This window comes from Drosophila elegans, unplaced genomic scaffold, assembly GCF_018152505.1.
Source record: "Drosophila elegans isolate 14027-0461.03 unplaced genomic scaffold, ASM1815250v1 contig_476, whole genome shotgun sequence".
NCBI lineage: Eukaryota > Metazoa > Arthropoda > Insecta > Diptera > Drosophilidae > Drosophila > Drosophila elegans.
Genome location: NW_024545863.1, coordinates 21,436,839 through 21,462,179, shown reverse-complemented (window position 1 = coordinate 21,462,179; position 25,341 = coordinate 21,436,839). Strand labels below are relative to the sequence as shown.

Sequence of the window (25,341 nt, the reverse complement as noted above, 5' to 3'; positions counted from 1 at the left end):
TTTTCTTTTTTTTGCGATTTTCGGTTGGTTAGTTTCTGGGCGAAAGCGAATGATTCGAATTCGGCTGGGAGTTCAGAGTGCAAGGCATTAATGGAAAACCCAGGAAAATCATGACATTTTCCCAACGCGTTGGCCATTATGGTAATCATCTTATGATCAGTGATCAAAAGCCACATTGCAGAGATTTTGGCTTTGTTTATGACATGTGCTGTGATTTGGGTCAAGTTAAGCTCATTAAATGCCTAATAGGTTTAAATTAGCACTTAAATTAAATAGGCATTCTTTGTAAAAAGCAGAAGAGAGTTGCAACTTTATATTGAGATAAACTGAATTTCAAGATTGTGTTAAAAAGAAAATGTTAATGTTTTCTTTTAAATAAACAAGAATAAAATTACAGTGTGTTGACGTGTTTATTTAAATAAGATGCAGACATTTTAACCATTAACGACTTAATCGGTATTGCTATTGACTTTATGAGTTTATTGGCAATAAGATTTTTATAATTGCCCATTAAAATTAAAAGAATGTTGCACTGTCTTAAAGTCCCCCGTAGAGTATCATAATTTATTCGGCTTAAAATATTCTACGATTCATTCTCTCCCCACTCAAAGAAACAAGTTCTGGAATTTTCTTCAAACGAAAATACTTTACAAGTTTGTTTATTCAATAAGCAAAATATGAAAGCAAGTAATAAATATGTGTATAAATAAACGTTTAATAAATAAAATAAAATAATTAACCTAAATAGTCTATGCAGATGCATACATATAATTGCGGCGTTACGAGTACAAGATACAGAAATACGAATAATCGTAAAAACTTTAAGCGCGCGCCATAAAAATGTCGCTAATAAAAACGCTACAACTAATAGAGCTCTCTTGGCTGGGCTTGGATATTTTCGCTTCTGTTTCTATATTTCGCGGGCCAATCGCAAAACTAATTTCCAAGCGCTATTTTCATACATAGACTCATAGTTATTTTTAAGTGTGTTTTTCAAGATTGCACATACAAAACGGGGGGAATTGGAAAACAAAAGGGCTTTATGGAAATCACTTAAATAAGCTGTTTTATCGAGAAACGAATGTGTTATAGCGTTTTGCGTTTTTTCTTTTTTTCGTTAGGTAAAAATAATTTAAACGCTAAGATGACAAGTGGCAATTAATTTAAGTGTGATTATCACCTGGCCGCCATGGCAGATCTCCAATCTCCAATATCCAATTCCGATCCCCGATCTCTGATCTCTGGGTATTTCCATGCTTTGCTGGTCACTAGTTTTTGGGATCTGAAATATATGTGATATGAGGGGCGGAGAGGGGCATTAGCATAAGCGTGGCATGTGCCTGGCGGAAGCCTATAGCTTATCAATAACTTAGTTGCTTTTTACTAGTATTCTGCTTTGTTTTGGCGGCCTTAATTACTTAGCGTCCGAGTGCCAATTGGCCGCAGCTTTTTGGAAGTCGTGCCAATCTTAAATGAGAACAGAGTAAATACTAACCTCTATCCTCGACCGGTTCGCCGGCATCCCCATGGCCCGTGGCCACTGGTATCGGAATCGGTATTGGTATCGAAATGGGTATCGGTGGCACCACCGCCACCGTTTCCTGTTCGTCTCTGCCGTGATGAAGTGCTAAGTGGTGCTGATGTTGCTGGTGGAGATGTGCCTGCTGGCCAAGTTGCAGATGCTGATGCTGTTGCTGCTGGAGAGGATTTTGGTGGTTCTGACTCTGGCTCAAGTGCTGCGAAAGATGCTGATGGTGGTCACCGGATGGTGGCCACTGTTGATAGGTTACCGGCACCAGGGGATCCGACATCCATTCAAAACTGAAAGCAGGCCCTATGGCCTGGCTGGTGCCCAATCCACTCTGATGCGGTGTGGCACTGGTGGGCGTGGGCGGCGTGGTCGTGATGCAAGGGCTCAGCTCATGCGAGGATCCAAAACTATCCAGCGAAGCCTTTTGCGCCGATTCCGACCATGGCGGACTGGGATTCCATTGCTCCATGAAATCCGCCGGATCGGGAGGCAATGTTTTGTTGGGTAGCCGCGGTCTCGTTGGCACAATGGTGGCATATATGACCGAGGCATCGCTACTGACCACCGATGAGGTGGCATATGCAGCCGCCGGATGCGTGTGGATGGCATAGCAATCCGGTTCCGGAGTAATCGCCGCCGCCGGAGAACGTTCGGCATGCAAATAGAGCGGTTCTAGCTTTCGAGCCCGCTTCTTGGGAGGCGGGGGCGTGGCCGATTTGGAGGTGGGCGGATTTGGAGTACTCGCTGCATTCGGTGGATTCACCTGGCTATTGACCTGGCTGTAGTCCACAGGCTCCTGAAAACTAAACAGCGGCTGATCGTCCTTGAGTTCGATGGCTGACTCGGCATGATAGACGCCCCCATAGGTTCCCATGTGCGGATGATGGTGGAAGGCAGTGGACGGATGGTGGTGATGATGGTGGTGGTGCGGGTGGTGCGAGTGATGCGGATGGTGGTGGCTGCCAAAATTGCTGGCTATGCCCAGGCTGGGCGTGGAGCCACCAGGCGTGGCCGGTGGGTGCGACGCATGCGGGCTGTAATAGCCACTGGAGGGGGTTCCGGGGGCCACACGGATGCCACTCTCCAGCGGCATTCCGAACTGGATCTTCGACTGGACGGTATAGTAGTGATACAACCAGGAGTTGGCCAGCATAATGGAGGCCTCGCGATCACTGGGGAAGACAAACAATGTTTTTTTTTTTAATTATAGATTATTAATTAGAGATTATTATTCTAGATTATTATTATAGACTATTATTATTAATTCTTTTAAATAAAATTTTGTTTTTTTTTTAATTTCATTAGCAACTTTTTTTTTTAAAAACACAGTTTATCAATAATTTTTTTAAATGGCCTTCCTAAGAACATAATTCAGTTTTATTTTAAAGGCAAGTATAATTTTGCACTTAACTTTTGGCTGTCATTTAGGATATTTTATTTACTACAATTTTTATGACTAATCGTTTTTATAAACTCACTTGAGTACTTGGTTTGTGCACACAATAACAGGTTGTTGAGTGGAATCGGGACTATCTCGCACCTGGAGAACCACATGAACCCATGTGTATTCTCCACAAGATCTCAGCATTCGCACTAGCAGGATACAGCTGCGATCCTGTTCCGATTGCGTAACTGTGACAAAAAAACAAAAATATTAATTATAAAATATTACTTTACAGCATATTAAATCAGCAATCTGATTTAAACGGCGTCTAACAGGTTATAAGATATCTATTGACTGCCTTCAATAGAAAGGTTTAACCCAAAACCAAGTGCTCTTAGTTATAAGCTTTTGTATTTGAGCATAGTTAACTTCAACATTTAAAATTGGGTTGTTATCTTAATTTTAATTGATTAGACACTCACTTAGCCTGTGTTTACTTTGCGCCTCCCTTAGATTCTCGCTGTGGATGAGATTGTACCAGGATGTGCCCTGCAGCGTGGTCTTATCATACCCCAAGTGAAACTCGCCACTGAAAGCAATGAAATAACCATGAATATCATTTATCCTTAAGTTTAACTATCGCCGCTACTCACTTCTTGTCGATGTGGGCTATTTTCATGTCCATCGAGTGGATGGTGGTGAAGACGTTGGTGGCACCTTGTACCACACACTCCCTGGTTTCGGGCATGGCGATCGGAGTGCAGGTGGCCAAAAAGACGGGTTCGTTGCGACTGCAGAGCGGCAGGAATGACAAATAGTGACCCTGGACCAGGACAACCTGCAAATAGGTAGAGACGGGGCAACGCATTTAGCTTTGTTCTGGGATTGCTTCCCTTGTTTTGTCAACATCGGCTCCCACGAAAATTGGCGCCCAACGTGGGGCAATTGGGGAGTACGAGTACGAGCGCTCTGTCCATTTTTGGACCGGCATGCCGGCGCACTCTCTCATAGACATTTTACTCTGATTCCATATTTTAAAAAAGGCAATCACAGAAATGTTTGTATGCCAACTCCTCCACACAGAAACCCACCAGGCAGTCTCAGGCTCGACGACTCGGAGCCATTGTCTCCCAATTAAAACGTGCCTGCATTTATTTCAACCCAAGCTGCAATTGCATTTTCGAGGCTTATGGGCTGCCGCCGCCACCGCCGCAGCTTCTTCTGCTTAAATGCAAATGCAGCCAGCTCGACGATCCTGATACCAAAACCGCCCGATCCCCAAAACCCGCCGGATGACGAAGACAGTCGTTTGTGGGGTTATTTTTGTTGTCTTTCGTTTTTTGGTAAATGAGACGACCTTAGACTGGGGACCAGGCGCCACTGCCGGCGCTGTCGCCGTCTCTTCTCTTTTCCCCTGGCTTTTATTTTTTATTTCTCGACTTTTTTGGGCTCTTTTGTCTATGGGGTATGGCTGTCTGGCACACTGGTTACTAGCTCTGAACTATGCCTGACCTCATTCATAATTATTTATTGGTCCATTTTTATTGCATATTAACGAGTGCCAGCCTGGGAGTGAATGTGCTTGCATTTTGCCCGGCTCAGGGGCTTGACTTTGGGGGTTATCGCCGGTTCAGTTCATGTGGGTCTTAGGCGTCGAGTGTGCTTAGGATTAGACAATGTACTTAAGTTCCTTAACAAGGCTGGATATGATTTAGAATGTCCGTTTCGTCAAATATTCGTTTATTTCGTAGATTTCAATTTTTTTAATTTAATTTTGAATTTGTTCATCTTTATTATACGGTATTTAAAGTTAACTGGTTTTTATATCATTGAGCTAAATATATGAAATAATATGCGAAAACATAAGAAGTTGAAGACAGATTGCAATAAATCTATCTATTATGGAAAGAGCAGGAGGTAGTTCTCATGTCTTATATACATCTTATGTTATTAATTCGTGAGAATGAATTCGTGATGATATCTGATGATCCTAACATTAAAGGTACTAAACCCTCCTATCATAATTGGTATTACTATAAAAAAAAATTGTCATCTCCAATTAATAGTTAAAACTTGAAATATTTTACCTTTCTTGAATTGTCATCTCTTAGATATTTGTGGGCTTTAAAACATTTGCCTAGTCCTGGTATTAAATTTGTTGTGCAATTTTTTGAAACGTTTTTACTTCCTACTTTTCCTAAGCCAACGCATTACATCATTATCCACACAGAGGTCTTAAGAAAATCTTCCAACCAGCACTTCCTGCACCTCATTAAACTGTCAACACTCAACTTAATTAAAAACGTTTTCAGCCAACTGTCAACGCCCGGGCTTATCTCCATAATTTTGCTCACCGCACATCTGCGAAAAGCGAGGAAAACAAAAATGGACGCGGCTTGGATCGGTGGAGATATGAATAAAAGTGAAGCGACCGCCCACCACATGGTTGGTGCACAGTAGCAGATCCAACAGATCGCAACATCCATGACCAAAACGGGTAAGAGTCTCTGCCACAGCCAACGCGTCGCTCAACACGTTGACAGATTTGGTCTTGTCTTGTTCAACCTGCGGCTGAGATGGCTGGGAAGACAACTTCATATGGTTGCCTCGTTTTATTCACATCATCATCGTCGTCGTCGTCGTCGCAGAGAGTCGGCCAATCAGAGCAGGTAAAAGCCAGGTGGGATGGGGGCTTTGTAGCACCCACCCGTTTCCCATCAACTGTCATCGTTTGTCAGCTTATAGAAGCCCGGTTCGTTGGCAAGATGTATGACCAGTTGGCCGCCGGCTCAAACGCATGGTACGAGTTCTACTCTAAACTCGCAACTCCATCTCCAACTCCATCTCCATTTCCCTGCCCTCATGCATAATTCATGCCCGAGCAAGATGTCGATGCTGGGCGGTGGAGCGGAGGAACCTGCAGTGTGGTAAAGTGTTACACGCAACACGCTTCCCAGGTGATTCATTCATCAATTTCTGTCAGAGACTTACACGCGCTTACTCATCCACGCAACCATGCACAGAGAAAAAATACAGGACTTCGAAACTAGAAATCAATGAATAATTAAGTCAAATTTAAACAAACAAAAATATCTGATTATAAAACGTAATACAAATTTGAAAAATATATAGCAGGACTAAGAATATTTGCTTGTGCTTTGATAGTTGTTTAAAAAAAATCTTCACATTAATAACAGTAAAAATATATATTATTTTAAAATGTTAATCAAAGAAGGCATAAAGTACAAAGGTGTCGGTATAAATGCTAATTTGTGTGGTAATTGTTGTTTGGATAATATGTTGCTAAAAGATGTAGTTCATCCTTAAAAATTGCACATTAAATTACAAGAAGGACACCTAAAACGTTTCTTTTCAGTGTATTGACACTCACCTTTTGATCGCCGAAACGCATTTGCCGTCGCGCATTGCGGCTAACATTCATGCGACAGAGGAACATGCGATGCTCGCCCTCGAGACTGGAGGCGCCACCAGCACCACCGGCACCGCCGGCACCACTTCCATTGCTGGACGTTGAGTCGCCGGCACCACCGGCACCGCTGGCACCACCACTGTTCGCCTGACTCGAGCCACCCGGCTGCGGCGGCACGTTCCTATTCAGCTCGGCCTGGATGGTTGCGTGATCCTGTTTGTCAATGATATCGTAAACGGAGTCACCGTGTATCAGCAGATCCTCCTGTAACGAGAACGGCAAAGGGGAGATGGTTAACATGGGTTTACACTGATCAGCAAATAGTTGGGCATTGGCCATGGCTCAAATACTCTAAAATGGTTAAAATATCTTTCGAAAATGTTTAAAAATAAATAAATAATTAATAATAATTTTCAAGCTAATTTAAATTCAATTGTAAATTTATTAAAATAATGTATTTGAAAGGTAGATGGAAATACTTTCATCCTGTCAAATTTCATTTAAAATAGTCAGCCCATGGCTGTAATTTGTTAATGATGTGTCAGACGGTTTTCGCAGGCTCATCTGCGTTTTGGGGGCCTCAATGTTTGTGGCCAATTGCCTGCTGGCCGTTTATGTCAATAGCTTTTATTATTGTTGACAATTATGGCCACAGAGAGAGCGATCGAAGCTAAGCGAAACTAAACGAACGATTGGCCAATTTATAATGGCAAGACTATGTGGCTGTAATTTATTTATGGCCACTGTCGCTACATGACACATGACAATGGCAACTTGTTATGGGAATATGCAAAAATCGAATTCGAATTATGATGCCCAACAACAGCAGCAACATCGGCAATAGTAAAAGCAACCGCAGCAAAAGCAACAGCAGCAACCTTATAGTTGCCAAGATCTATTGACATTTTTGGCAGTTTGTTAATTAACTTGGCCCGTAGTTGTTGGTGCTGCCGTTTTTCAGTCTTTGCCGCCGCTAACTAACTCCGAGCCTTGCCACAAATTAAAAGGTTGGGCAAGCCACTTTTGGGCCTGTCCATGTGCACACCAATTCGGTTTTTATTGTGCCCGTAATTATGCCAACACATGGCATACGAGTGAATTTATGAACTTCGCTGACCATTTAGTTGCTGCCGGTGGGTGTCTCCCAGCTCTCCACTCCCTGAACTCCTCGGAACTCCTCCGAACTCCTGATAAGGCTCGGCACAAAGGCCAAAAGGCTGTCAAATGTCATGGTTGCCAATTGGCTTACTTGTGTTTTTTTCTTATTCCACTTTTCTTAACTTTTTTGGTCCTGTCTTGCCGTTGGCTTGTTCTTGTCTAGCTTTTTGACTTCCAGTGAGGGGGAAGTGCAACATATGGTTGATATAAAAGGTTGTCTGGCCAAGAAAAAACAAGTGGAGCGTTTCCTTTTGATATGAGGCTGATCAAGTTTTTCGGCCACGAACATATCCCATTCTTAACCATTCCTGGGATCACAGGCCAGGCTCTGATTTATGGCATAATTTTCGTGGGGCCCAGACATTACACATACGCCCCGTTGAACACTCGAAGACTTCGAAGAGCCGACAATCACCTGGCCACCTATCTCGGGTACCTTTGTCAATGTCGGCTATGTTATTTGTAGAACGGAGATATGTCACATGTGCTCAGTTCGGCTAGATTTATTTAAGCCGTCGGTTCAAATGCAAAGTGAAAGGCCAAGTACAAATGCAGCTAAAATATATATATGTATATGTATTGTTTGTATATATTTTTCTTCATGTATAACCTTGCTATTTAAGCGGCATAAACGTGCAATAAACAAAGCTTGAAACACGGGCAACAGCAAACATCGAGTTGCGGTGTTTAAGGAACCAACGGAACGAACTTATATAAGCTCAATGAATCGGGTCTCTTTGGGTCTTTAGACAGTTGCTAACTTGTCAACGGGAGCAGCAACAACATCAGCAACTAGTACAGCACAAAAACTGCAACAAATATGTTGCTGTTGCTGCTGCGCCGCGGATGTTGCTGCAGTGCTTATGTTGCCGCTGTGCTTATGTTGCTGCTGCTGTTAGGAGACTATGACATGCTCTGACGACGACAGGCATCGTCGTTTGCCTGTTGTCGCTTGTCAGAGATTTGTATCAACGGTTGTAACAATTTCGGCCCCCAAAACCAAAACACAAAACCAGCCCAAACAATCCGCAACTTTCGCAAAGTCTGTGAAAAATCTCTTACCATGGAATGGCCCAAGTACTCGGCCGCATTATCCGATATATAGAGCAATTTGCCATTTTGTGTGAGCATCATCAAAAAGCCGGAGAGTGCCTGTAAGACAAATAATTGAGTGAATACAGGGTGATTGTTTATATAGTATAGTAACTAATATTATAATACATTTTGCAAATGTTTTTCTTTTAAATACAATGTATAAAGCTAAATAGCTTATTTTCTGAAGGCATTTTGAGACATTTTTCAATTAAGTATTACATTTGTTTTATTTTTAAGACCAACGACAAGTAATTACTTGTTATATTTTTTAAAATAGATAAATCTTTAAATAAATGTGAATATGACCTTAGTTGGCTAATTATTTAAAACGCTCTATTATGCCTTCAGGCCACTTCTTTTTTAACACCCTCTATTTGAAAAAGCATAAATTGAATCTTGTGTTTAAAATGCAAATTCATTTTCGCGTCTGAGCACTAATAAATTGTTAGCCCAAAAGCCTGGCTAAAACCCACGTTGACAACTCGCAAAAAAGCTACTGGTGAGGGAATCGAAAAGAGGGGAGTATGAGTAGTACTGTGGTTATAGTATTTAATTCAGTCACGAGTGTGCACAGGTATGTAGATCAATCTCGCCCGACTGGAGCAGTCAGTGCCAGGCAGCTTGACTGACTACTGTCTTCTGTTTTTTGGTTTTTTTTTTCTGGTGGCTTCTCCTGTAAATCTCTGGTTTTTCCCGGGCATTTATTGTTTGGCCCGCTGGCTTTTGGTCGATTTCCTCTTCTCGCTTTTGGCGCAGCAAGTGGCGGCGAGCAAAACGATTTCTGACTTATGATATGGCCAGCTTTTGTGCCATTAATAGAGTTGTTTTCCCGGGAACTTTCGGTTGAGTTGTCACCGCGATGGCTTAAATTGAGTTGTTTCTCTCGGTTCCCTGGGAGCTTAATCGAAATGTCATCGGGGCGGAAAATTGCCGAGGTTATATGGTAAATGAATGCAGATCCGGCAATCGGATTCCTAATTATGCACTGATTGAATATGAATTGTTGAAAATAATTCCACGAAAGTTCGGTTTAGCAAAAATAACAATTTTCTATCGACTTACCTTTGAGAAGCCAATATTTGGTGTTGCTGTCTGATGATGAAGATGATGCATCGCATTGTGACGTTTAAAAACTGCAATGGGGAAAACACAAAAAACAAATTCTTGAAAACAGTGCTTATTAAGTTAATTGACCTTTTGAGTCTTGCGCAGGCGCGCCCTGCCGATCAAGAGATCCGTATAAAGTAGGGGGAAAAATATCCACTAAGTGGATATGAGTATTTTCCCATGGCGGTAATTTGTATGCAAAAGCCTGGCTAATTAAAAAACTATCTGTTAATAATAGACTCAGTACCTCTCTCACTTTGTGACGGCGATTGTTACATGCATTTGATTGTTAATACATTGATTATATTCTACATACAATAAGCAACGATGCTTGCTGCCTCACAAAAACAAGTGAATCACAAAAAGAAAATGTGTCATTGTCACTGAGAGCCAGCAGCAACAGCAGCAGCAACATCAACGATAGTGGCAACAGCAACATCAGGCAGCGATCGCTGAATGCAATTGCTGTTTTGCAGCTGCATTGCAGGCAGCATCAAGATCAATTATTTTTAAAACACTACGAGATACTCCCGCACCTGGCAAACAAAACAAAAAACCGAAAAGAAACAGCCACAAAATCAGCATCAGGCCACAATCACCACGGCAGCAGCAGCAGCAGCAGCAGCAACAACTGCAACTGCAACAGCAGCAACCGCAACTGGTAATTTCATTGAACTTGAAACGAAAAGGCCATGAATGCAGTCAGATTTTCGCTGGGCCTTTATACTATCCACTATCCGGGCAAAATACTCAGAAATCCGTTTTGCCAAGAAGTCTGTCGTCAGCGTACCTGATTCAGCCAAAATAAAAATAAAAGGGGAGTGTCAGCCAGCTCAATGCTTTTCCACTTGGGTACAATGCACAAGGGCAAGGGAACGTAGATGATTTTATTATTGATCTTGCTTAACATATCTCACTATATATGTAGCTATGATGATAAGCCATTTTTTAAAATGTGTATGAATTTAAAACTTTAAAACCTAAAGAATTTCATATCAAAATAACTTAATTAAATCACTTAATTAAAAAAAATTGTTCAAACGCCTCATATTTACAAAGACTAGAAAATGGTTTTTATTTAATCACGTGTACCTATGTCTTTGAAATTGACGGTTCTAAATTGTAAATTCAATGGTAGTATTTTATCATTGATCAATAATATGTAAAAATCAACCTGCATGAATTAACCGCCCTGAAATACAACCAAAAACTATTTTTAATCTGTGACCACTTCGCAGCTTTTTACCTTTTTTGTGAGATTCGCTAGCAAACACGACAATACTAGATGCTAGCCAATTATACGGTCTTCGATCTGATCCAAGCCGCCGGGCTTAAGATCTTGCATACAAACTGAAAGCGGAAAGAATCTCATTGTATTGAAAACTCAATTTCGGTTTATAAATATGTATTTCATTAATCGCAACTATCGCAGCAGCCACACCCACCCACATATCTACAAGCTCAGACTGAGAGCAAACGAATCCATTGAACTTGGAGATACAAAGATACAAAGCGATTTCGATGGCGTGCCAATATTAACACAATTTGTGATTATAAATGCTTTTAAACGGTGCAATGACAATGAACAACAACAACAGCAACAACAGCGATAGCACACCCAAATAACCGAAAGATACGAGGCCCACAAAACGCCGACTATTTCTCACACTTATGGGAATGGGAATGCGGAGAAGAGAGATGGATGGAGAAAAGAGCAGTACTTAAGTTTAATTTTTTGCAATTTGTAGAACACATAAATCGCACATTTTGATTTATCGCAATATTTATAGCAATGCCAGGCAGACGCTCGTTGTTACCATTGCAATTGTGAAATTGCCTTGCAAGAGACGCGCAGTTTGCAGTTTGCCGTTTGCCGTTTTCAGTTGGAGGAGTTGGTGGTTCGAGATAGTACAGAATGGATGCTGGTATGGTATGCCACGGATCTGCAACAGTTTCACATGGGTTTCCTCCAGTTTTCGTTTCGTTTCTGTCTGCGCACTGAGATGCGAGCCGAGAGTTAAGAGTTCCCGAGTCTGGTGTGTTATCTATGGGCCTATGTACCGCACAACGCTAATTTGAAAAACAATTTTCGTAATTATCCACAAAAAAAAAAAAACAGAAACAAAAACGAAAAATAGCAGCACAAATAGGTAAGTAAAGAGCGAACGATCTTGTTCGGTTGCGCGTTGACCTGCGCGCATGCGCATTAAAGGAGGATGGGACCTCTGGGGACCGACCCGATGGATCCGAGGATCCGCGGCTCCGAGGGGCCCCCAGCAATTTTGGCCCGCCTGGGTGCGTGCCTAGATGCTGCGGCAATTACTTGGCCAAAAACAATTTCAGCCGGGCTTTTGGGGCCATGATAGAGGGACACTCGACATATGAATGATGTTGGTTTAAACCGAAGCGAAGCCATGCGGCTTAACGAAAGTCCGCGAAACACTCGACGAAAATTGTGCTTGAAAGTTATTAGATGCAATATATGAACGAACATTGAAAAAACTATTTGAATTTTTAACTAAATTAAATAAAACAGAACCACATTACTCATAAGTGAAACCCGTTTATTCCAAATATTAAAGAAATCTATGATTCATAGTCTGAACAGTTGAAAAATCCCAATTCAAAGCCTTTTTAAGCTACTTTGTGTTTAAAAACGCCTATATAGTCGTAATCTAAAATATTTGCAAATTAAAATCACATAAAAATGTGTTAATGTGCCAACCAATTTGTAACTACTCGATTAAAAATTTGCAGGTATTCCTTTTGTAAACATAAGGGATTTTTAAACATAAGCGGGATTCGGCAAAATTTCTTGCACTACTTGGCAACAGCAGTTTTAAAGCGCGACGGCGGTGGGTCCTGCACTCGGCGGTCTCAATCTTCTCGACTGCGCAGAGTCACAATCACAGCCGCAATCTCCATCTGTTCATGACTCATGCATATTCAATCAGCGAGCAGCCAATTATCAGCATGCATATATGCATTGGAGTACGGATTTTGGGTTTTTGGACCCGGGGAGACTCACCTTGCTGGAAGTAGTTGGCTTTCCGCACATAGACGCAGACCAGCGCCATCAGTTGCAGTTGCGAGAGGCGCTGCCTCGTCGACTGGGGCAGCGGTAACAGATCCCTCAGATTGGCTATCTCCGCATTTATGAGATCGCGTCGCATCTTCGAGGCGCCCTTCGTCGATTTGTTGGCATCGAATCTGCAATGGAGAATGGTAGTGGTTGAACAATTAGAATATATGGGCTCGTTCACAGCTACGGCTTAATAAGTGCGGAGTGGACAGACAGAATGGAACAGAACTAGCCGCCAGGCCAGGCATGTGTTTTCGCAGCCAAACACTCGCGTTTGTTTCTTTACCGAGTGTGTCTCTGTTTTTCTCTGGGGCTTATTAACCCATTGCTAGGTGGCTGGTGCCGTTTCGGAATTGTCTGAGGAATTCTTAGTTCAATATAAAGTTATAATCCAGTTGTACTGACACCCACATAAGGCAAATTCATTTTTAAATTGTGATTTACCTATAAAAGGTAAAAACTCACATTAGACTTGATATTTAAATTGTGCTAAAACTCATAACAATCGTGCCGTTTTATGTGTTATTTGGTAGTTAAAATACCAACAGAGATTATAAAAGAGAATATACAAACATGGAATACTTCTTATATTCAAATGCCATTATATCTTATAATTTCTATTCATAAATTCAAGGTAATAAAATTTAATAAAAGGCAATAAATGTAATTAAAAAGAAGATCATTGTAACTTCGAGCTATTTAAACATAACTTTAAAACATTTAACAGTAATTTCTGTAAATCTTAATTTGAAGAGCATTGTACTTTAAAATACCAAATTAATTAACAGTCCGTACCATAATATATTTTGTCTGCCTAAGAATTCTTAAAAATTTCCAAATATTCCAAACAATAACCTACAACCGGTAAAATAATATATAATAAAAATAATATAACCTCATCTATTTATTGCCAAGCAAATCAGTATTTATTTAGCGAAGAGTACCATATTTTATTGGACTTTCAATCCGCTGACCACAACGGGTTAAGGATGGCTCGCACATACCGCGGCGTGATCCTCGATGCATAAATAACTCATCGCGCATTTAAAAATCATACAACCAGCGGTATGTGGCTGTGGTTCGGCGGTGGTGGTGCAGTGGTTGCTCGGCGGCCTGGCGGTGGTTGATGTGGGGCACACTTGCCACATGCCTTGTGCGGAAAAATTGTGCAAGTAGGTTGGTCAGCTTGTTGTTGTTGCTGCTTATGGGCAAGCGGCACAAGCGTTTAGCAAAAACTGTCCGTGTGTACTTTTGTGAGCATATTATTTACAAGGTTGAAATCATAAATCATAAATTTGTCTTTTTATGCAGTCGGCGTCGGCGGCGCATGCGGCGTATGAGCATTTTTTTTTTGTATATTTATGCTGACGTTTCGGCCGGCCATTGTTGTTGTTGGCGATTATTTTGCAAGCCTTTTTTATGATAAATATTGGTAATATTGTTGTAATAACAGCAAGTGACCGCGCCTTTTTGGCTTTCCTCGTTCGACAGTCTGCCATTTTGCCGCTGTTATTGCCTCTAAATGGCCATGTTAACATTTAAAACAATCTCACTGCGTCCGTGTGACTGTGAGTTGCATGCAACAACCGCTTCGGAGGCATGCAATAAAACAAAAAAACAGTGAAAAAAGAAACTGAATCTGAATCTGAAGCCAAATCGAACGCTTCGTTCGCCTTCTGGCTTTGAAATATATTCATGCATAAGGCCTATTCACTCTTGACCACTTGGCCGTAATAGAACAGATTTTTAGCCCGGTCCCCAGAATCGAAATTGAGTGGTCCGAGTGGCTCACACTCACTCACTCGCCAACTGGCGCGCATTTAAGTCAAGGTGATTTGTACAATTAAAGCGAATATTGATTTAAATGCTGCGATTACGAGTCGCACACTTGTGGTCAGGCTGACATATTTGTTTGGCTTTCAGCAGGGCAATTGTGTGGGCTGTGGTGAAGGGTCCTCTAGAAAATAGACTATCTAAAAATATTAGATTTGCCAAATTACATTTTTTAGTAACTCCAATTATTGTATAACATGAGTGTCAGTACTCTATATTCTATAAATAAATCAAAAATGAAAACTAAGAAGAATATATTTATATTTATTACACTTACACTTTATATTTAAGAACTCAAGAGCATTCTGTTAAATCACATTAACAGGTTAAATATTCTTATATTTTTTTTGCTTAATATCCAGAGGTCACAAGATCATACATAGTGAATTGATACCTTTAAATAAATATACTTAACAATATATCACTGAATTTAAAGACAACATGAGTAAAGTGTATAATCTACTTCTCTCTAAATAAATTCGACTGTAGCCTAAAAATGAACATACAACTTGTGAATGTCTTTCAGCCAGCTATTGCGCTGCGAATTTCACTTGATTAGTATCTTATGAAGACCAACTTTGGTCATTGTCATTCCACCCCAGCTAATCCATTCCGATCCTCCCACACATTCGGCTGGGAACGTTCCTCTCCCAATTAGCTACTTAAAAATGTCAAAGGCTTTTGCGATCTTTTATCTGGCTGGCTATTTGTGGCATAATTAATAAGTTTCTCAAATATTTATCATAAACAAGATGCCAGTGGTGCGACGATAATATGATAATGCCATCAGCCTTTCGTAATGCATACCCAAAAGAGAAAAAAAAGTAAGGAAAATAAAAATCCCAAAAACGTGTTAATGGGTAGGGAGAGATATATCAGCTATATATAGCTGTTGCGGGTGGAGGACGGACCGCAAACGGCCGCTGTAATCTACATCAAAATTTATCTGAGTGAGCGAGACATGTCAACATTTCTTAATATATCTATCGCTACCTTGAAATCTGCACTAAGTAGCACCAACTTGTTGGCCGTTCGCCGTTGTGGCAACTACTGTACAAGTTGTTGTTGCTAATTAAAAGCATAAACACGATTCTTAGCGAGGCGTTGTGGGATCATCCAGCCAGTGGCCACTGTGTTGGTGGCTTGGTGGCTCTCTGTAGCTCTCGGTGGCTGAAACCTGGAGCCACATGTTTAATCTGCGACTGGGGATCCTCTGGCGCATTGGAAAAGATCTTAATCAAGTCCAAGTCCAGTCCTCTGGTCCTTGGCCCTCAACCCTCAACTCTCGACCCTCGACTAGATAAAAAACACTGGACTGGGCGGCGATGGAAACTTAACGTGCTCCACAGAAATTAGGCACAAATCTTGTTGGCTGAGATTCTTCCGATTCCGATTCCAAGTGATCTCAATGCCAATCGCCATCCCTCACTAATTAGCACATAAACCGCCAGGGTAACATAATGCCAAACTATTAACTTAAATGGATTTTAAATGCGCGTCTATGGGGCTGGCTCAGATCCTTCGTTTTCTGGCTGACTGACTGCTTTTTATGGAGGCCCTTTGAGGGCCTTTGAGCGCCATCGTAAAAATGTGGGCAGCGAATAAATCACAAGACCACTGAACTTCTCAACCCACCCCAAACTGAACTCCACCCGCTAGGGCTACAGAGATGAAAACTTGAACCAAGATCAATACCATTTTATTGGAGGAGAATTGTATTTTTTTTATCTTTTCCTAATTCTTGAATATGAAGTTTAAATTATAATTAAAAACTTCAAACGATCGGGTCGCTGAAGACTGTTAATAGATGGTAAACATGTTTGATTTGTTAAATAAAAGTTTTTTGTACTTGTAGCTTAATATGTAATAATAATATATATATATTATATGCGGATGGAAAAGATCTAGAGTTACATTTTTGCGACCCATCTTTAATACTGAACCTTAATATAAAGTGATGTTTAATTTAAAATTAATAAGTAAGACAGAAATAGAAAATCCGTTAATAGAATAAAATGTAATTTTTTCTCCGTGCACGTATCAATCCAAAGCCGAGTTTTAATATGCATCAGGGGCGTCAGTCGGGTTGGAGGATTCCGGGCACAGTCCACTCGCAGACCAGCGAATCCCAGAGCCAGTCAGTCAATACCAATTGCAGGCCAAGAGAAACACGAAATTTGCGCAAATTTTTATTGCACTTTTTCCTGGAGCGTCTTGTCTTCTCTTCTCCTGTCTTGACTTGTGCGAATCGTCTGGCCGCAGACTAGATAACTCCCCTCTGGATCCCCGAGTACCCCAAATACCCCTTTCTCCCTTTCTAGCGCTCTGTTTGTGTGTGTGTGTGTAATTTGGGCGAGTTTATTTGCCATATTCCCACGATATAGTTCGTCCAGGGTATTGAGCTCGCGGGCAACTCTAATGATTTCTGGCCGCTCCGCTCCGCCCCGCCCTTTCAACTTTCTGCATCTCGGGCCTCACAAAAAATAGTGCAAAACGGCGTATAATGAATGCCAGACCTCTCAAACTGATGGGCAGTACTCCGGGGCTCCGTACCCAAGTTGTCGGAGCTTCGGGTAACCCTAAACCCAAACCCGGCCTGAACCCACACACACCGTGCTTTCGGATCCCAGTTGCCAGTTGCCGGTTCCCAGTTCAAGGCAAATTAATTGCCCAGGCGCCGCACAATGCTTTCCATTTTTCGGTTTCGAGGATTTCTTGGAATTTTTTCATCCGCAAACACTTGTTTTGTCTGGAGAACTTCGCGGGTGCCTGGCTCATTGTGTTCTGCGTAAGTCAGTGGCAGTAATCGATACCTTTTGCCAAATGCACACCTACAGATTAGCATCGGGGCGACGTTCAGCACAGAAAAAAGAGCTGGACAAAAAAAAAGACACAAAATGTTGGCCATCTAATAACCATAGGGAGCGCAGCGGCCTTTAGCCAAATTATATATGCCAGGCCATAGGTAATACTTGCCCCAGGTGAGCGTTGAGTTTTATGTAGTAGTTTTTATGTCTTCAATAAGGCTTAAAGACTACTACCTATAATATACAAATTTTTAAAAGATAATTTGTTGTTTTATATATTTTTATATTATAATAAAAATATTACGCAAAACTTTTTAAAAATGCCAAATAGTTGATATTGATATTATTAAAAAAACTAAGAAATGTAAATATTTTCTTAGCTAAACTATACATAAAAGAAATTTATTGTAATTGGGATTTTGCAAATATTAACTTTTTTATTTAAAATTCCGTAAATCTAGAGATAAAAAGTAAACAAATTTGGAGTATCTAATTCCATTTTAAAACCCGGGGTTATAAAAATCCTCTAGTGAATCACCAAAGTCTATATCCTTAACCCATCCTTCAATTATCTCAATCAATTAGCTTACTTACGAGTTTCTGGGTCCGTAAATTGCAGCCGTATAATTTACTGCTCTCAAAAGCTCATAAAGAAGTCTGGCGGGCAGCTACTGTGTTTATTTTGACGCATATATTTCAAAAATGCGAGGCACACCACCAGACCACGCCACACCATTCTGCACCACTCGGCAGCACTCGTTTTGCCGCAGATGAACCACACCGAAAATAAACCACAGACCGCAGCTGAAATTTCATTGCCTCAGAAGAAATGAAATCAAGCTGCTACCGTCTGCCGTTCGATGCTCTTGTATGTCTGATTGGAATCTTAGCCACAATTTAATGATGGACTGCCAAAAGCACACTTCGATGATTGGCTCTTGGACATCGTCATTTGCGGGAGCTGCGAGCTGTGAGTCTCCTCCGACGCCGCCGCATAATTTTTCATATTTTTATGATTTGTTGCTACCGGGTACTAAACCCGTTTCTTTTTGCTGATTTTCTTCTTTTTTTTTTTTAAGGATTTTTTTTTTTTTTTTGTTTGTGAGCTTAACCATGGAGAGCGGCTACCGTTGCTGCATTTGCTTTCGATTATCTTAATTTGCGTGCGAAACTGAGTTTTTTCTTCCTCCGCCCGTAAGCCAAGCCCCAAATTGTGTGTGTACGGAAATTTTCCCATGACTTGGTTCTTGGTCTCTCTGAATCTGTATACTTTTGTGCCCGGCGGTGGCTTGGCCAGAAATTACCCCAACTATGGATGCTATGGTGTTGGTACGGTACGAGTATGGTATAGGTAGTATGGCTCATCGACTTGGGACTCTCGGGATTGATGGTTTGCTGCCGTTGCACTTTACCGTCAGGCAATTAGCACAGGGATGCCGCAACTAAATAATTTGGTAAGCCCCAGGCCAGCTCCATCGATATCGAAATTAACCGGCGGCGGAGGTGGCGCACTTATTTGCTCAACATTTTGAACTCGAATGGTTACGGTTTCGGTTTCGGCAGATTATTCCTGGTAATATAGGGGAGCATTCCAAAATCTGTTTCGACGCGCGTCACCAAATATTGATCTAAGAAATTAGCTGGATGCGGAAGTCGGCCACTGCAAGCATACGAATTCCGTTTGGAAATGGAAATTGTAAATTTCCAAACCCAAATGTTTGACTCAAAAAACTTAAGTGACTGTATTTGAAATTTAAAAAAAATTTTAAATTTTCCATACAACACTTTGGTTTAAATTAACAAATTTAACCCAATCATAATAGTTTTTAATTGACTAACGAAAAATTGTTAATATTGTTTTGGAACTTTTGATTTCAATATTATAAATTCTTGAAAAACCTTGGGCTTGATGAAAACCTATATACAAGTATTTAAAGTATTATTTAAAAAATGTGTTTTATAAAATTAGGAGCTTAGAAAAAACGTTCTTCGTTTTTTTCAAGTCTTTTGCATTGTGTATACTGAGATCTGGTGCAGCATTTACTGCAGCGATAGTCGAGTTGAGTAAATAGCTTCGTTCGCTCGGCTGATCGCTTTTCTCGTGAAATGTGTTAATGAAATTAGCAGCATAAAATTGCTGCCAAAGCTGGAGTCCGTGCAATGTTACAGATACCCGAACGAAATTGTATCTTAGCCGAGTGTCCGCGGCATGCTAATTACCAAAATTAACATCAACGGCGCAGGTCCGAAAGCAAATACAAACTCAAGCTCAAACAGAATCCGTACGCAACGGTTTCGGTTAGTTTCACTCAGGAAGCATCCGACAAATGCACTTCGCCGGCTTTAAAATGTATCTTTTGGCTTTGACTCTGAATCTGAAGCTAAAAACTGACTTTTCCTCGACTTCCTTTACCTTTTCTTCGATTTTTTTTTTTTTGTGGCTCCACTGGTGCCAGGTTTGTTGACTCTACGGGCTGGATGTGTTAAAAACAACAAACGCCAGGTTTTCTTCAGTTTAATTAGTGTCATTTATTATTTAGAGCATATTGATATAGTTTTCGTTGTTTAACGGTTGTTTGTTTCAGTGCGAGGCGTGTTGTTAGCATTTCTCGTTCAAGCATGGAAAATATTTATAGAAATCCGCCCGATTTTACTATGCCACAAATATTACAATCTGTATCTGTGAGAGTGGAGGAGCGCGTGCTTTGGCGCGCGAACAATGAACTTTTTTTGGAGTGGAGAAAAAAGTTTGAAGCTTACTTTTCGATAGTTCGATGTCTGAGAATGCCAACAATTCCACGTGCTAATTGATAGTTTCATGGGTCATGTAAAATTCAGATGAATGAACTGAATTAAGCTAGTTTTCAGGAGAATTTTGTTTAGCTTTATTTAGAACCAAATATAAAGAGTGAAATATTTCGTTAATATTTCATTCTTTTTCTTTTAATCTTAAGATATGTATTATGTAGTTTTCCATATTAACGATAGTTTGACAGTTATGAACAAATAATTAATAGTTTTGTCTTCTTTGGCATGTTTTTGATATACTGAAAATATTTGTATCCTCCGAAAACTTTTTAATTAATTCTCCCAATTGCATCCTTCTGAGATTTATCTACTATTTAATGGTCTATAAGGACTGCTACTACAAAATGCTCTAATTTCAAAGAGGATACTGTAAGCCTTGGAAATGACACCCACCCAAAAATTAAACAAAAAAGAGCAAGATCAGGGCAACACCTACTGAAGCATCTCCCACACAAAGACGGGATTTTTCCCCATCCTAAAAACAAAATTAAGGAAAGAAAAAAAAGAAAGGAAAAATCTCAACAGACAAAGAACGAGCCATCAACAACATCACACGTGAGTTTTACACATTTCAGAAGCAACGGCAGGCAGGAGATGTGGCTAACTTTACTGGCATCTCCCTGACTTTGTCGTCGATGTGCCGAGGTTCCCGTGGTTTTTCTGGTCTGGAGACGCCTTTTTTGGGGCCCCATCGTCGTCTTGGTGGACGTCCGATTGCCAACGTGGTAATGTCAATCGCACTGTGCGGGTTTAACTTATGGCAAAACATTTGAAGCACTAATTAATTGGAGCTAAATAAAATGGCACAGCGTTCAGCTCCGTTGCGGTTCACCTGGGAGTGAATTTTGCGCGTTTTTCAGCTCTGCGCGAATTGGCGCTGGGGGTACGCAGACCAACCGGAGAGATTACGAGGGCCAGATAACTGCGAACTACAAGTTGCCAATACAAGAGGCCATTAAAACCGGCAGCCGAAGAAGCAGCATCAGTACACGGAGAAAAAATACATTTATAGTAATAAATCTAGCTATACCCTTTTATGTGAATAACAAAGAAGTAAATCTATTTTATTGTCAGTTTATAACTTCTATAAAGAAGACAAGTTTTTCCTATAATTTTTTTTTGGTATTAAGTTTTCAAATGCTTTTCAAAACTTAATTCAATTTGTAGTACTAGGATAATAAAAAAGCTAAATTCTGCGTTAATAGTTAAGCCATTTAGTAGCCTTTAAAATACAACAATTTTGTTTTGTGTATAAGACGAAGAAGTATCAACCGAAAAACAAAATCAGTGAAAATCCCACAGGAACTAAAAGAAAACGACGACGAAGAAATTGAAAGGAGTTTGTATTTTCGAGCGAGGAGCAAATGGGCTGAAAGGAGTTTAGTTGCCGCCAAATGCGAACTTGGCCTCGTATTTCAAATTCGAATTGACAAATATCGAAGCGTGCGAAACAAATTGAAATTAAAAGTTTGCATGTTTGTGCGGTTTGTGATGCGTGGCTTGTGTGAAAATGGAGATAAGACAGAATGTTGGCGCTAAGAACTTACCTTGTAAACATGCCGGCTGTCTGTTGCTGCTGTGTTGCATGTTGTTGCTGTTGCTGTTGCTGCTGTGTCGTCTGTTGCTGCTGTTGCATGTGTTGCTGTTGCGAAAGTGTTGCAGGCGTTTCGTGTTGCTGGAAGTTATGATGCGTATGCATTTGGTGCTGCAAATGATGTTGCTGCTGTAGGTGTTGCTGCTGCTGCTGTTGCTGCTGCAGTTGCAAGACATGTTGCAGATGTTGCTGCTGCTGATGCTGGTGGGGATGTTGCTGCTGCTGGAGGGCGTGGGTGGGCGGGGTCGCTGCCGTCACCTTGTCTAGGCCACGTTTATTATCCGCATACATTTCGCCGATTGCACGTTCGCAAATATTTAGTTCCAATTCTAAAAGCAAGAAATGACAAGGCGGTTTTGCCGCTGAGTCTCGGATTGTCACGGCTATTTGGCCAATAACTTTGGCCAATCATAGTGGGAAACAATGATTATATCAATCAATATGTAGATCTTAATGAAAGTCTGCAGACTCTACCTTTTCGATTTGCTAATGAAATGAAACAACAATTGCTGATTAGGCTTATTTTTTTCATACGCTGGATATAGTTCATGATATTGTTTGAATTGTCTGCGGCACAAAAAGCCGTATTTTGAAGGAACTGATTTGTATTGTTATTGCCTATGTGAACAATTGCTACGCTCTGTTCGGAGTATCTCCAATGCCCTCCGATGAGTTGGCGCTTTTGATGTATTTTTTATTTGGGCACTTTGATTGCATAAGGAGTTCAAAATGATTTATAGCATTTGCTTGGCTGGTCGCTCTCCGCTGGCCGATAAGTAACTAGGGGTTAATGAAATGTCTTACAACGCAAATACTAAACACTCGTTGGGTTAAGATCTGTGTTGATCATATTTGAAATTCGTTAAGTCTTAAATAATGATCAATCAAATTAAAATTTCGCTTGGCGAGAAGTGTTTGAGAAACATAAATGTTTTTTTTTGAAAAGGGAAATCTGAATTTCTTTGAGTAAACAAATTGGTGTTAATATATATACAATTCATTAAATAAAATTAATAAATTGATTAAAACTGTTTATTAAAATTTTATAACATGCTATGATATTCAAATATCTATTCACCCAACTAGATAGACCTTAATAAAATTACATTTTTAAAACTAAATATAATAATTTTTTTAAATATAAACTTATTTGTGAAAACTCTACAATGTACCCACAATTAATCACGGTAAGTTCCTCTTTTTATATTTTATGCAATGTTATTATATAACTATACAGTATTTAAATTGCATATGACAATGGATTGTTGATTTACTTGTACATTCCAAAATCGAATTATGCGTATTCAAATCAAACCAAATAATCATTTAAAATACCAGATATGTTTTTATTTTATGAAGTCAACCTTAATGACATTGTCCAAAATGTTTAAGTGAATTGAACCATAATATATTTTGTTAAACTTTTATTTAAAAGAAAACTTCTTTTAAATTGTTTAGACCTTGAGGCTTATAATTTTTTAATGTTAATGAAGATTGTATTTTCTGTTGTTCACAAGATATGAACTAAACTAACATTGTCTTAATATTAAATACGTAGGTACTTAAATCCATTGAAAATAATTAATTTTGAGTTGCTTAAAATAATGTTTCTAAACTCTTTTTAAATGCAGTGACCTATAACATTATTATTTTAGACTAAACTCTTCCTTCAAATTGTTTGAGTTTTCCAGGCCAGTTTTAAGAGAAACCATCCCACTATCACTTTCCTTAAACCTTATCAGAGGCCCTTGGGATGGCGCCAAGAAAAATATAAAAAATCTCTCCTGGATTCTACTTTTTCCACCGCCGAAAAGTGCAACAATTGAAATTAGTTTTGTTAAGTGAATTTCAAATTTCCATCTCGAGTATTTACTACCGTCTGCGGGGCTGGCGTCTTGGGCCAACTTTTTGGGTCTTTGCTGCAACTCATTGTCAAGTGAACTTATCACCGAGGAGGGAAACAAGCAAAGACGACGGAGTTGACGTTTGGAGTGTCATCGAGTCGATGCTTGAATTTGTTTGGAGTTGTTTGAATAGGGACCACCAAAAGTCATTGAATGAAATGAAGAACTCCACAGATATATCTCTTTGTGCGCGACTTTGCCTGCGTATATTTGATTTTTTGGGGTTACGACTTTGTTTTGCTCGCTTTTAAAGTATTTTGTTGTTTGATTTCTATCAAAGTTAATAATGAAACTGGTAAATTACGATTTGGGTGCGGGTGGGGGATTTTGGACCTTGATCTCAACTTACCTCTCTGCTCAAAAGATTCAATTTGCGATATCCATTTGGTTAAAGAGCTTGCTCCACTTGCTTTTGGCATAAACGATTATTTCATAATTTACTGCGATCAGCCACAATGTTTGACACTTGATCAATAACTTGTATTAACTTTATTTATTTAGGTATGTATAATAACTATTTACTTATATTATTAGATCCAATACGGGGTTTCTATTGCACATTATTTGTTTTTATTATTACGTATTTTTTGCATTGGCCTTTACATAGGTATTCATAGAATAATTGCATATTCAACACTTTGATTAAATCAGGATTTATGGGGTTTCTTTTCGAGAAAAAACTCATCTAGCTATTTGCAAATCAAATGGGCCAAATGACGCACAACATATCGCGTTTAATAATAATAACTTTAGACGCGACGAAAGCGAAGCCGAGATGCGCTCACAATTTAATAAAATACCGACGGCTTTGGGGCTCAGCACCTGGGCTCTGGGGCTCGAGCAAATCCGTTCCGTTTCCGATCGTATAAATCCACAAAATCACATAAGCACCTCGGATCGGGGGCCACACAACCGTGTTGAATGCGCGCGTGCACCTTTCTGTGCGGATCACCGGAGCGACACAGAAGCGGCAAACTTGATTTCGAAACAGGTAAGGTGGCTTTCGTTCAGTTTCAGTCTGTCTGCCGATCTGGCCAACATCCAAAGCCGGGCTCTGCATGTCCCTATTTCTAGCCATTCATGTATTGGTGCTGAGCGGAGTGCTCACCCAATGAGGTTGGTGATCGGACACTGGCAGAAAAAGGGGCAAGGAAATGCGGCAACGCAGAAGTTTGTATATAATGCTTTTTAAACGATTTAAAATATTTTAATAAATATTATAAATAACCAAAATCAATATTAATATGTTTCTATCACATTTGACAGTAAAAAATCAACATTTAGGATGTTTTTTGTTGAACTTGATTTCAAGAATAAATTATTATGTAATTAAAAATATTGTAGTTTTTGCGATAAAAATCATAAACCTTAAGAATTTAAAATAACATGTTTTAGTTTACCATCTCAAGGGTTGTTCCTCAGTTTAAAAGAAATGTTAATACGAATTAAACTAAATTTATTATAAGCTGGGATTTCAGATATCTTTCGTCTGGAAAGATAACCAGTAAAATCCTATAAAACATTAAAATATGGTTCCTATGAACGTTGACTAAAATCCGATGACAAAATTAATAAGTTTGAGAAATACAACACATAATATAATGTTAA

The 25,341-nt window shown here is 39.9% G+C and overlaps 1 protein-coding gene across 1 annotated transcript; it reads right to left on the bottom strand.

Moving 5' to 3' along the window:
- Window positions 1-638: 638 nt before the first annotated feature.
- Window positions 639-24,710, bottom strand: LOC108147311 (neuronal PAS domain-containing protein 4). Its single transcript, XM_017273734.2, has 11 exons — window positions 24,083-24,710; window positions 21,783-22,158; window positions 12,734-12,915; window positions 9,661-9,731; window positions 8,566-8,655; window positions 6,307-6,609; window positions 3,569-3,753; window positions 3,398-3,504; window positions 3,010-3,163; window positions 1,496-2,703; window positions 639-1,282 (listed from the first exon to the last, which is right to left on the bottom strand). The coding sequence occupies exons 1-11, from the start codon at window positions 24,150-24,152 to the stop codon at window positions 1,269-1,271; spliced, it is 2,760 nt and encodes a 919-aa protein (XP_017129223.1). The 5' UTR covers window positions 24,153-24,710; the 3' UTR covers window positions 639-1,268.
- Between the last annotated feature and the right edge of the window lie 631 nt (window positions 24,711-25,341).